At 48.8% G+C, this 14,424-nt stretch overlaps 1 protein-coding gene across 4 annotated transcripts in view; it reads right to left on the reverse strand.

The window, feature by feature from the left end:
• Nucleotides 1-14,424, reverse strand: part of LOC142559716 (nuclear pore membrane glycoprotein 210-like) — a 248,521-nt gene that overhangs the window by 171,928 nt on the left and 62,169 nt on the right. For all 4 annotated transcript variants that reach the window (XM_075671288.1, XM_075671289.1, XM_075671286.1 and 1 more), the window contains exon 5: nt 9,789-10,045. In XM_075671288.1, coding sequence (XP_075527403.1) covers nt 9,789-10,045 — 257 coding nt within the window. The remainder of the gene's footprint in view (nt 1-9,788; nt 10,046-14,424) is intronic.

Below are 14,424 nucleotides of genomic sequence, written 5' to 3' on the forward strand. Positions count from 1 at the left end.
GGAGGGCCACAATGAGTACCTCCCAGCACATACACACACCAGAAGTGAAAGTGACACCACACGGTTTAAGGAGGCCATTTACCTACCAAACACATCTAGAGGTTATGGTGCCAATAGAAAGATACTGTTTCAATATGATAGAAACAAGCATAGTTGTATCGCTTAAACAATAAATATTGTTACGTGTGGAAAAACACAGATAAAAGAGGCTATATACAGTGTATTTACACTGCAGCCAGACCACCAGGCCGACACTCGCCAGCGCCAAGGGCACAGACCCACTTCATCGTCGTTCTCGCGGCGGCTCGTCCCTTGAGCATCGCTCGATGATATCGTAATACTACCCCCGGCGGCAAAAGCGCCGTCATGGTGCTGTTAAATATCCAAGGCGCGTGGAGAGTTGTAGGGTTTGAGCGGGGCGACTTGCACTACGTCACTGGTTGTCACAATGGAGGACGTAGTGGGCGTGGCTAGAGCGATTTCGTAGGTGACATCGGTTACTTGGCGAAGCATGCGATATGGGCCTGTGTAGCAGGAAAGCACTTTTTCACAAAGGCTAACTTTACGCGATGGTGACCAAAGCAACACAAGGGTGCCGGGCACAAAATGGACATCACGGTGACGGAGGTCGTAGCGTTGCTTTTGTTTGCCTTGAGAGACTTGTAGACGAGTGCGCGCAAGTTGGCGAGCATGGTCAGCATGGGCGATAGCATCACAGGCATAAGCGCTAGTTGAAGCTGTGGTGGACTGAAGCACAGTGTCCAGTGGTAGTGTCGGTTCATGGCCATACAAGAGGTAAAAAGGCGAAAAGCCAGCAGTTTCGAGACGGGAAGAGTTATACGCAAATGTAATGTAAGGTAGAGCCTGGTCCCAGTCATGGTGGTCGTCTGAAACGTATTTAGATAGCATGTCTGTAAGGATGCGGTTCAAATGCTCAGTGAGGTCGTTCGTTTGAGGGTAGTAGGAGGTGGTAAATTTATGCTGTATTGAGCAGGCACACATGATGCCGTCAATGACTTTGGCTAAGAACGTACGGCCACGGTCTGTTAGCAATTGACGCGGAGCACCATGAATCAAAATGATATCATACAGGAGGAAGTCCGCAACATCAAGTGCGCAACTGGTCAGAAGAGCGCGGGTTACGGCGTAGCGGGTTGCGTAGTCCGCCGCGACGGCAACCCACTTGTTTCCTGATGTAGATTCCGGAAATGGGCCGAGAAGGTCCAAGCCGGCACGATGGAAGGGCTCGGCAGGGATGTCGAGCGGCTGCAGGTAACCAGCGGGGAGCTGTGAAGGCTTCTTGCATCGGCAAAGTTCACAAGCGGCGATGTAACGTCGTACGGAATGGGCAAGCCCCGGCCAGAAACAACGGCGACGTACACGGTCATAGGTTCGAGATAAGCCAAGGTGTCCTGCCGTTGGTGCGTCGTGGAGCTCTTCTAGAACGGTTGAGCGGAGGTGTTTACGTATGACAAGTAGGAACTCAGAGCCGTCCAGATGAAGGTTACGACGGTACAGAGTATCATCATGGAGGACGAAGTGGCGTAGAGTGGCGTCGGCTGGAGAGTGTTCAAAACGGTCGATGAGTGCTGTGATGTAGGCGTCATGACGTTGCTCGTCGGCGAAATGAAGAAGGTGCGACACAGAGAATACACAAGCAGCACTGGTAATATTCGAGGAGTCAGGGTCGTCAACAGGGTAACGCGAAAAGCTGTCAGCGTCTTGGTGCAGGCGGCCAGACCTCTAGACCACGGAATACGAAAATTCTTGTAGTCTCAAAGCCCATCGACCAAGCCGGCCTGTAGGATCTTTTAGGGATGAGAGCCAGCAGAGAACATGATGGTCAGTGACTATGGAAAAAGGGCGACCGTAGAGGTAAAGACGGAACTTCGCAACCGCCCAGACTACAGCAAGGCATTCTCGTTCCGTAATGGAATAGTTGCGCTCCGATGGTGTGGGGAGGCAGCTCGCATAAGCAATAATGCGATCCTGGCCATGCGGACGCAGGGCTAAGACGGCACTTACGCCATGACCGCTGTCATCTGTACGCAATCCTGTAGGGGCCTCAGGGTCGAAGTGGGCGAGAATGAGTGGTGAGGAGAGAAGAGTGACGAGACGAGAGAAGGCAGCGGCTTCTGCAGTAACCCACGAGAATTGTACGCCTTTCTTCAATTAGTGAGGGGTCTAGCAATTGCCGCAAAATCTTGAACAATATGACGAAAGTACGAGCATAGCCAGACAAAAACTTCGAACGTCTGAGGCTGTCTTCGGAACCGGAAAGTCTCGGACAGCGCGAGTTTTGTCGGGATCAGGCTGTACTCCGGAAGCGTCAACTAGGTGGCCCAGAACAGTAATATCATCAACAGCAATCTGCCAGTAACCAGAACGAAGATCAATAGAAGAGAAATAGCTGCAACCGTAGAGGCAGTCAAGGGCGTCGTCTATACGTGAGAGCGGGTAGACGTCCTCCTTAATAATGTTGTTCAGATGGCGGTAGTCTACACAGAAGCGCCACGTGCCATCCTTCTTCTTAACCAACACTACAGGTGACGCCCAGGGACTCGAAGAAGGTTCAATTATGTTTTTGTCTAGCATTTTGTTCACTTCTCTTTGAATTACTCGGCGTTCCGACGCAGCAACTAATACAGTCGTCGGTGAATAGGAGTAGCATCGCCAGTAAGAATCCGATGCTTGACCGCGAGCGTCTGGCCTAAAGGGGCGATCGTCGAAGTCGAAAATATCTTTGTAGGACGATAATACTTGGTAAAGGTCTTCAGCCTGCGCAGAAGACAGGTCCGTCGCAACCATTTTCTGTATCTTGGGATCGGCGGCCGAGGGTGGCACAATGGGCCAGCTAAGCTCACAAGAAGCATCGGTCGATAAGGTTGCCACGTGATGGTCGCCGAGACAATCAACGTTGGCAAGGCAAACCTTGCGGTAGAATTTGCTTTGCCAATACAAAGTTAAAGATAGGCATGAAAGTGCGGTTCGCAGTAATAGTAATTATACTGTGAGGCACGGTAACGTCATACTGTAGTGGAATGTCGGGCAGAGGAGTGACGAGGTACTCGGCCATCGGGGACTGGTGGGGAAGACAAGAGTTCAATATAGGCTATTGATTTTGGCGGCAGGCGAATAAAGCCGGTGGGGCATCGGCGGCACTGGGGTGTGTCAGAAGGTTCTGCGAGAATCGGCAACTCAAGGCGAAGGGTACTGGCACAGCAGTCAATAAGAGCAGAATGCGCGGAGAGAAAATCGAGGCCGAGAATGAGGTCGTGGGGGCAATGAGCAATCACAGTGAAGAGGACAGGAGTGTGGCGGCCGGCGATGCAGACACATGCCGTACACATGCCGATGATAGGCACAGTACTGCCATCCGCAACGCGGACGTCGCGTGCCGACGCTGGGGTGAGGAGCTTGTTCAGTCGTCGTCGGAAGGTAGCACTCATAATAGAAAGATGCGCACCTGTATCAATTAGTGCCGTGACAGGATGGCCATCAACGTCAACGTCAAGAAGGTTTTGGTTCGTGTGTAACATGAGCAGAGGATTTGAGGGCGGGGTGGACAATGCAGCTTCACCTCCAGAAGCTCCAGTGCCTATTTTTCCGGCTGGATCCAGGAGGCGGTAGACGACGAAGAGAAGCGACGGGGTTGGGGCGAACGAGACTGATGGCGTCGAGGTGAGGGAGAGCGGCTGTAGCGAAGGTTTGAGGCAGGAGCATCAGCGGCAATGGGTTCATGGCGGGTGGCATAGGGAACAGAAGGTCCAAAGGGGCGGGAATGAGCGGGGGCGTATATCCGAGGAAGTGGTGGCCATCGGTTGCGGCAGTGACGAGCGACGTGGCCAATGCGACAGCAGTGGAAGCAGATTGGTCTGTCATCAGGGGTGCGCCATTTGGACGGGTTGCGGAGAGATGTGGTAGAAAAGGACTGTCGGGGACGAGGAGGGCCGGTAGAGAACTGGGGAACGCTGGGTTGAGATGTTCAACACACGGAGTTCAGACCCATGTTCTCAAATTCATGTCTGACTACGGCCTGAATCATGGCAATCGTGGCTGCTGGCGGATCGGGAGGCGTCGCGGAGAAAGCTGGCGAACAGGCGGCCTCGAGCTCGTGGCGAACAATACGGGGGACGTCGTCACAGGTGGTGGCCTGACGCGGTCAACCCTCACATGTCGACATAGCAGCGGTCTTGGGTAGCCGCGTGATGTGGTGTGTGATACGGCGGCTCTTAGCTTGTTCAAGGCGATGGCATTCTTTGATGATGGCAACGATAGTTGAGACGTGACCGAAAACAAGCAAATTGAAAGCATCATCAGCAATGCCTTTTAGCACATGCGACACTTTATCTGGTTCAGACATCGTATCGTCAGCTTTGCGGCAGAGAGCCAAGACATCAAGGATGCATGAAACGTACGGCTCTGTAGATGTCTGAACACGAGACGCAAGAGCCTTTCTCACGGCAGCCTTGCGCCCAATGGGGTCACTGAACAGTTCCCTGAGCTTTTCTTTGAAACTGTCCCAACTGTTTATCTCGTCGTCATGCGTTTGGTGCCACACGCGTGGGGTGCCGCCGAGATAAAAGATGACATTGGCGAGCATGATCGTTGGATCCCACCCTGTTATTAGCACTGGCGTGTTCATAGAGCTTGATCCATTCATCAACGTCCTCTCCCTCCAGGCCAGAGAACACACCAGGGTCGCGGTGTTTGGCAACAGTGATGATTGGAGCAGTCAGACAAGCCCAAGCCGTTGCAGAGGCTGTCTCGTCACTGGGAGGCATGGTGACAAGCTCGATGTACCGACGACTCCGGAGTTCCGTGGTGAGGACGGGGATCGCTGACCTCCACCAGAATGTTACGTGTGAAAAAAAGATGAAAGAGGCTATATAGAGGGTATTTACACTGGAGCCAGACCACCAGGCCGTCACTCGCCCGCGCCAAGGGCACACACCCACTTCGTCGTCGTTCTCGCGGCGGCTCGTCCCTTGAGCATCGCTCGATGATATCGTAATAATATCTTTAAGGCACCACACAAGGTTGTGCAAAGACTACAAGGGTCGTTGCACTAGGGTGAAACATTGTACTAACGAATAACAGATCAACGGAAGCCTCAACCTGGAGTTTCAGAAAGCAGACATGTTTTCCTGAGCTAAAAGAAAAGTATAAATGCTGGCCGAGGACCATTCTCTTGCTCATCCATGGCTGTTCACTTCAAGTTTCCAGTTTATCTTTGTCTTGATTGAATCAATTAGGTTTGTGTGTGTACGTAACCGCGCATGCACAGCTACATGCAGTTCCTTGCCAATAAGCACCTTCACACCATGCATCACTGCATTACTTGCTACATGCAGCCTTGTGCTCATTACATTGACTACCTGGTGCTTCAGCTTGCACGTTTCCTCTGTTCGTTTTCTTCAATACTGCCCTTTTAAGTGGTGTCATTTCCATTCTCTTCTGCTGACAGTTTTCTTAGAACATCTGTTAGAAGCAGGCATCGTACACCACAAGGGCCACACTTTCCCGACACTTGCATCCCGCTTGTTTTTCCACTATGGTTATCCACATCAAATCGCAAGTTCCACCATATGCAGGGTGAGAAACAAGACAAGCAGAGAAGGTGGGAAGATGGACCATTTTGAATGCCAAAGTGAGCAAGCTAACAAAGAACCTTTGCTATCCAAGAAGTTGCATCCCGACTGTTTTGCATCTCGGCTGCAAGAGTAGAACAGGTGTGCATATTGACATGCAGGTACACAGCAGTACAGTCACCTTCCTAGTGGACATCAGGCCTGCTGTCTCCATACTGTTGTACACCAGCTAAAAGGAAAAAAATTAAAGTTGAATGCCGGAGTACTATGTGGCAAAACCATGATATGATTACGAGGCTTGCCATAGTGGCGGACTCCGGATTAATTTTGACCACCTGGGGTTCTTTAACATGCACACAAAGCACGGGCATTTTGCACTTCGCCCTCATCAAAAAGCGCTGGCTGCAGCTGGGAGCAGTGCAACACCAAAGCCACTATGCAACTACAGCGTGTGCCAGCTACAAGAAGCTTTGGTCTTCTGTTTCACTACAATTCATGTCCGCTGCGCTGTTTTACTTCTCACACCACTGTATCATTGTTCAGGGTTGTTTCATTGCTCCAGTCGCATTTTGTTACTGTCAGGCTACCCTGCTACATAAGGTGGTTCTAGAAGGGACTGACATCCTGGGCGAAGATGTCATGGTAGCCTTGCATCTGCAAATCAGTGGTGGGCCTTTGCATTGTTTTCACACCTGTCAAGTGCCTGATGGCAATGCCTACTGCCTTAACTGGCCACTCATTCATTGCATGTCTTTGAGGGCAAGCATAATCTCACTAAGAACTAGGTGCATAAAGTCAGAGTCTGTGAAGATTCCAACCCTGTTGCTGCTAAGCTGTGCCGATTACCATTCTCAGTGAAGGACCGGGTAGCAGAAGAATTGAAGCGGCTTGAGAAGGATGTCATCAAGAAATAGATAACTCCCAGTGAGTCCCTCCAACAGAGGTCGTGCAGAAAAAAAATTGGCAGCTTCACCCGACGTGTTGAAAGCTGTGGAGATGGGACAAAGAAAAGCGTACACCGATCAAGTAAAACTTATTAAAAGACAAGATGTTTCGGCTTCCACACGGAAGCCTTGTCCACAATCTGAAAGTAAAACATATTAAAAGACAAGATGTTTAGGCTTCCATAGGGAAGCCTTGTTCACAATACGATTGTGAACAAGATTGTGAACAAGGCTTCCGTGTGGAAGCCGAAACATCTTGTCTTTTAATAAGTTTTACTTGGTCAGTTTATGTCTTTCTTTGTCATGTCTCATCCCAACCAGACAGGCTTTCGTCGAACTATTGATTACTGCAAAGATGGGTTTGAACAAGGCTCACCTTATGAGTAACGGCCAGGAAAAGGCCTGACACTGCTCCACTTCACAACGCATAAAGGTGCTACGGCAGGGTTTGTAGACTCTCCGACACGGTGCAGAGAAGGCTCCGGAGTCAGATCGCCAACAGACACTGGTTTATTTACCCAAGATACAGCACAGTGTGCCAGTCACGGCAGTTACAGACAAAGACTCACCCACAAGACCGATCAAGTGTGCGCCCGCTACGCTAGGGCTAACCGGGTAGCAGTCCACCAAGTGTGAGAACGATAAGTCACAGAAACAAAGGTCCCACGTAACCACCTTGTTGTGAATCTGTGAGCATCTGGCACAGCGATGAATCGCTCAGCGGAAGAGAGCTCGGGTGGAGAGGACGCCCAGGGGCCACCACTTGGGAGGCCAATCAGGCTGTGTCCTAGTGGCATTTGCTTACGCGGCGACTCGATCCCAAGAGGGAGAAGCAGTTTGCACAGGAAATTAGGTCCGGCACGCTAGCCATATCTGCCATGTTGCCGTTACAGCAGCGGTTCCCGGAGATCAAGCTAAGTACAACGCACCATCTACGAGATGAGGCGAGGGAATGCACCTCGATTCCCACAAAGCGAGATGGCAAGGTTTAACATTGCACTTGAACTTCTTGCACAGTGCACAAGCAAATAATGCACAAAGGTGACATGGTGCAACTCAGCACGCAAGACTACTGCTGCTGTGCAGAAGCAACAACGACCTATTAGGCACCCGGCATGTCCTAACATTGGCACAGTGACCTAGTAGACACCAGGCATGTCACAACATTGGCACGGTGAGAACGCCAGCATTGGCATTACCGCTGTCGCAACTCAATGTTGTCCCTCGATGGTACACGAGATGGGACCAACAAAAAGCATCAGCATTTGTCAGTGCCCAATAAAAATTATGAAATATGTTTAGCTTGACATGTACTGGGCGTTACACTTAAACCAGTGTATACACCACAGTGTGGTATGCACACAGCTACTCAGCAGAAGCCCTAATGTGTGTGCGCACAACTCATGCCAGCAGCAGAAATCAGGACGCTGCCATGGCTCAAGCAGTGCCGAATGAGCAGAGTGTCCCGATGCGTCTATTTGGCTTCGTCACTTTTGCAGCCAAACACACTGCACATCTCTAAAGACCTTCTGACCTTCCATGTGAAAACCGCCCTTGTGCATTGACACCACGAGAAGACAACATAGGTGGCACCAATTGCATGAGCGCACCTCTAGTGTCCGTATATTTTCTATTGCAATAGGAACGGCACCGCCCTTGTGCATTGACACCATGAGAAGACAACACAGGCGGCAGTACAACAGTACAACGCCTGTGTATTATATTGTGCCATTTTCTATTGCAATAGGAACGGCTCAATAAGATCCATTGTTCATTCACACAAGCCTAGCAAGGCAATGACTGATTAGTTTGCACTCGCACACACTGAGCAACTGTTGAATAAGCACCACAGAGCGATGTATGTCTCAAAACTGGATTTAGTCGCACGTACCCTCAGGTTGTCCTCACCCCAGAAAGTATGGATCTGATGACTTTTATAACAGGCCGAGGTGTCTACATGTTTAAGCAGGCGTGTTTTGGCACTGCCGTGACACCATCCACATTCCAAACAAAAGACCAAGTAAATTCTGCATGAGTGCAAGGAAATGCTCTACCAACCTGACAGCAGTATTGCGTCTGGAAGCATACTTTAGTGAACTCCTGCAACAAATGCATTTTCAGCATGACCAAACTGCCATTTATGTAGTAGGTGACAAAGTAGGTGACAAAGATCGCTGCCGTACAGAATGTACCTGCACCAGTCAATAGAGCCACCAGCCACCTCAGTCATTTTTGGGAATGTCCGGTGACAAAGATCGCTGCCATACAGAATGTACCTGCACCATTGAATAGAGCCACCAGCCACCTCGGTCATTTTTGGGAATGGCCTTAAGGCTATTCATTATACATATTGTCGAAGTTGTTGAGCCACTCTGAACAGCTGTGAAAAGATATGCCTTTCAGCTGAAACAAATACAAATATCTTGGTACCCATATTACAACAAACTTATTGTGGAAGGCGCATACAAATATGTTACCGCAAAAGCATCTAGCACAATTGGTTACCTAAAAAAGACACCTACGTGAAACCCCTTCAGCCACTCGCGAAATAGCACACAAAACCTTTGTTCGTCCACAGCTTAAATTCGCATGCACCATCTGGTCGCCACATCAGGAATATTTTAAATTTAGAAATAAATTTAATGTAATTAATTTAATTTAATAAATTCTGTTGGCTTCAAGTATATCTAGCTCGTGACGGGCTCGTGAGTAGGCTTGTACACGAGATCAAGTGTCCCTTGAGTTCACTACTCTTTACCTCTTGTATCATAAAACGAGCTAAATTTGTGTGCACATCTCGAACATGTTTCGTAGAAACACGTGCACAGTAGCTCCCACAAGCAAAAGAAAGCCAGTTCTTTCAGTCTAAGTGTTACAGCACTTGTAGCAGGCTCACCTCGAGTAAACAAAGGCAAGCAGTCGAACCCTTGAGCCGTGCCAGGCAAAACCCCAGTTGTGATTTTGGCGGCAACTGCTAGAGGTGCTCTTTCAACTCAGAAGAAAGACCCAGACAAGGTCCAATGCACCTTTAGCTTCAAGCTCCTCTTATACACCGTCTAAGGTAATAAATAAATGAGCCTGAACTGTGAGATGTAAACAGTACTTGGCTTTCTGGTAAGACTGACTGCCTGCTAAGAAATAAAGTACACATCGCAAATGTCCACTGTTTTCGGTGGAATGCAGAGTTTATCAAGTTCCCTGACTGCCCCTAGCACCATCGCGTGGCACAAGGTGGGCTAATGCCCCTACTCACTGCTCACACCATGTTCCTGCTCGAGGCTGAAGCACGCCTGGCAGCCAATGAGCAGGAAGACGACCGATGGCTTGATTCGTACACTGTCCACCACTCGCAGCTCCAGCTGTTGGGGCACCACATGTGCATAGGCTGCATGGGTGGGCTGCACAGATAGCCATGCCGTGCCCACTGCTTGGCCCTGGACAAGGACCGCCCATCCGTGCCGACCATGCAGTTTCACACCAGCTGGCCCACGTGGCCATTCCAACACAAACCTGCAGCACACTCTTGTAAGTCCGATTGACAACCATCCCCAACATACTCTCAGTCATTGGAATTCCATGAGATCTGCATATACGTGGCAGCCCATTCATGTACTGGGCGTTATTTACCATCGCAAAGCAGACAGGCCATTTCTTGGCAGATGCACAAACCAGATTTTACCTGACACAAAGCCATAAGGTGTATTGAACACAAACTCTTGGTTATCTTTTAAGCAGTGCAGGACATATATATGCCGAGCATTTCACACTTATTTTCTCTCAAGAAGTCCTTTATGCAACAGTCATAGTGTCAAACAATGGTAAAGTGCGTTCAGATAAGCACAGTCAGAGGGGGGGGTTCAAACTATTCTTAATTTCAATTATAGTTTTATATGACATACCAAAGTCCCTCCTCACATCTGAATCAAGCAATTTTTTTCAGCGCATGCCTTCGTTTCAGCATGATAATATTTTAGCCGAGACGAGGTGGAAAATGCGACTTATGCAACTGCACAATGTTCCAAATTTGAAAAAGCAACAATTTTCATAAAATTTACTATGCTTTTATCATTTTTCATACCCGATTTAAATAAACATGTTAAAGTAAATACAATAAAAGCAATTGAATACTAGAAAACAAAAAAAAAATTGGCAAACTTGTCTTTTCATCAAGAGGCTAGAAAGGGGCCTTCTCTGGCAATTTCTACACGTGTTTTTTTAATGCAAGTTTCTTTTGAGATATTTTCTGTGCATACTTTGCTATATGCTAAACATGCAGCAAAGTATTTCATTTCTAATCTGTACCATTATTTTTAATTTTGGCAGCAAATGTTGAAACATTAAAGAAATTTAAAACAATTGACAGCTGTGACCTCACATAATCATTTCTGATTATATATATTGTTACGTGTACAAAGACACAGACGGAAGAGGCTATTTACAGGCTATTTACACTGGACTGGAGCCAGAGCGCCAGGCCGACATTCGCTCGCGCCAAGGGCACAGACCCCCCTTCGTCGTTCTCGCGACGGCTCGTCTCTTGAGTATCTTCCGATAATATCGTAATACTACCCCCCAGCAACAAAAGCGCCGTCACGGTGCTGTTAAATATCCAAGGCGCGTGGAGAGTTGTAGGGCTTGAGTCAGGCGATGTGGTCAATGTCACAGTGGAGGAAGTAGTGGGCATGGCTAGAACAATTTTATATGTGACATCGGTCACTTGGCTGAGCACGCGATATGGGCCTGTATAACAGGAAAGCAGTTTCTCACAAAGGCTAACTTTACGCGATGGTGACCAAAGCAACACGAGGGTGCCGGGCACAAAATGGACATCACGGTGACGAAGGTCGTAGCGCTTCTTCTGTTTGTTTTGAGACACTTTTAGACACACGCGTGCAAGTTGACGAGCATGGTCAGCACGGGTGATTGCATCACGGGCATAAGCGCTAGTTGAAGCTGTGGTGGATGGAAGTAGTGTTTAGTAGTAGCGTCGGTTCTCGGCCATACAAGAGGTAAAACAGGGAAAGCCAGAGGTTTCGAGACGGGAAGAGTTGAACGCAAAGGTAATGTAAGGTAGAGCCAGGTCGCAGTCACGGTGGTCGTCTGAAAGTATTTCGATAGCACGTCTGTAAGGGTGCAGTTCAAACGATCAGTGAGGCCGTTCGTTTGAGGGTGGTAGGACGTGGTAAATTTATGCTGTATGGAGCAGGCCCGCATCATGTCGTCAATGACTGACATAAAACGTACGGCCACAGTCTGTTAGCAATTGACGCGGAGCACCATGCATCAAAATGATATCATGTAGACGGAAGTACGAGCATAGTCGTACAAAACTTCGGACGTCTGCGGCTGTCTTCGGAACCGGACAGCGCGAGTTTTGTCGGGATCAGGCTGTACTCCGGAAGCGTCAACGAGGTGGCCCAGAACAGTAATTTGGCGGCGGCCGAAACGACAGTTGGACGAGTTAAGTTGCAGCTCCGCCTTTCGAAATACATCAAGTATAGCTGTTAGACGCTCTGGGTGAGTGTCGAACGTGGGCGAGAAGACGATGACGTCGTCGAGATAGCAGAGACATGTGGACCATTTGAAACCTCGGAGCAAGGAGTCCATCATACGCTCAAAGGTGGCAGGGGCGTTGCAAAATCTAAACGGCATTACTTTAAATTGGTATAGTCCATCAGGTGTGATGAACGCGGTTTTTTCTCTGTCCATATCGTCAACAACAATCTGCCAGTATCCAGAACGAAGATCAATAGAAGCGAAATAGCTGGAACCGTGGAGGCAGTCAAGGGCGTCGTCTATATGTGGGAGTGGGTAGACATCCTTCTTAGTAATGTTGTTCAGATGACAGTAGTCTACACAGAAGCGCCATGTTGTCAGTGCCCTCAATGTGACGTAATATGGTTGTGAATTCCGAAATGTAGGAACGGTAGCAGCGCTCACGTGGTATGTAACAGGATGATGGACGACTCATAGCGTGCACAAGGGGCTTGTGGTCTATAAAGACTAAATGGGTAGCCCTCCAGGTAATAACGAAAGTGGTGAACAGTGAGATAAACAGTGAGTAACTTGTGGTAAACACGCTGTAGGGGTTCTGTGCAGGCTTCAGCTTCTTGGAGAAGAAAGCATGTAGCTGCCATGAACCCCCACTGAACTGCTGCAGAATGGTGCAGAAGTGTTGGAAGCATCAGTTATGATGGCAGCAGGTGCGTTGGATTTTCGGTGTCTGGGCAGTCTGGTGGTAGTGGTGAGGGCAGACTTGACACATGTGAAAGCTTGAGCAGCCTCATCAATCCACAGAAGCACTTTGTTACACTTGGAGCCAAGCAGAACATCTAGAGGAGTCACAATTTGGCATAATCTGGAGGAAACTGTCAGTAGAAATTCAGGAACCCGAGGAATTGCCAAATTTCGTGCTATGGTTGGCCATGGAAAGTCTCTGATGATGTGAATCTTGGACGGCAGTGGTTGAATGCCATTGGCGTCGGCCAAATGTTCAAGGAACTTGAGATCAGGATGACCGAATTGGCTCTTGGCAGCGCTAACTCCTTGACTAGCAAGATGAGAAAACAACTGCAAGTGTTCCAGATGTTCTTGAACAGAAGAACTTGCGGTAAGGAGGTCATCAATGCCTGCAAGAAGGTAAGGCACGCCTAGCATGACGAAATGAATGAAACACTGAAACGATTGGCCAGCATTCCATAGGCCGAAGGGCATCAGGATAAATTAAAAGAACACAAATTGTGAGGTCAAGGCAGTATTAGGGATGACCTCCACAGTGATAGGTATGTGGTGAATGGCCTAATCGAGTTTCATCTTAAAAAATATTGTCGCACCATGCAGCACTACCTTGAGTTCAAGAATGTTTGGGGGTGGATAGCACTCGAGAACCGTTATGTTATTTAGTGCCCGGTAAACACCACATGGGCCCCAGTAGTCAGTCTTCTTAGGCACCACAGGAAGTGGAGGAAGGGCAGATGATGCCAAGTGCGAGCACGTGTTCAAACTCTGTGCAAGCTATTTTTAGTTTTTCTGGAGACAAGTGACGGAGACAGAAATAGATTGAAGGGTCGAAAGCGACGATGTGGTGGCATACATTATGTTGTACCAGCTGTGTCCAATCTGGCAGTTGCAACAAGCAGGGAAACTTGCGGAGCAGCTCAGCAAACGGCGTTTCCACCATGGCAGAAGTGGGCGCAATCAGTGGTGTCGTTAGATAAAGGAACGCCAGGAACGATCAGCTATGTAACAGTCTGTGAGATGGCGGCTCTTTACGTTGACAAGGAGGTCATAGTTGTGCAGAAAGACTGCTTTAATAAGGATACGTCAGACATCCGCAACTAGAAAAATCCAATGAAGCGCTCATCGAAGGCCAAGGGTTAGTGTGACGGAGAGTGAGTACACTGGAATCATGGTGCCATTAATTGCTTGCAAAGATGACGCAGGAGTCACTTTGCGGTCGGAGCATTGAGCGTTACATCGGCTCCTGTGTTGATGAGAAACTGCTGTCCTGTGACTCTTTTATGTAGAAAAGGAGACTCATAAGTTGGTCCAGACACTCATCACCATTACAGGTTGGCCGGCCTGTTTCCTAGCCAACCACAGGATGAGCATCGCTTCTGAAACAGAGATGATAGAAGCAAGCACCAGAATTTGTTGGCGAGGTTGCACAGATCATGTCTAGGTGTCGGGATCGGCAGGAACTACAGCTGTGTGGACGACGAGATGGCGCGAGACCCTGTTCCACTGCATAGATGACATGCTCAAGGTGGTCACACAGAGAGTTAAGAGGACATTGTGGTGGCAAAGAGCAGGCAATGATGTGCTGCGCAGTCATCTAGAGACGATGTGGCAGTTATGATGTTTTGGGTAGCTACTTCCATGACTTTGCC

This window comes from Dermacentor variabilis, chromosome 10 (genome assembly GCF_050947875.1).
Source record: "Dermacentor variabilis isolate Ectoservices chromosome 10, ASM5094787v1, whole genome shotgun sequence".
Taxonomy (NCBI): Eukaryota; Metazoa; Arthropoda; class Arachnida; order Ixodida; family Ixodidae; genus Dermacentor; species Dermacentor variabilis.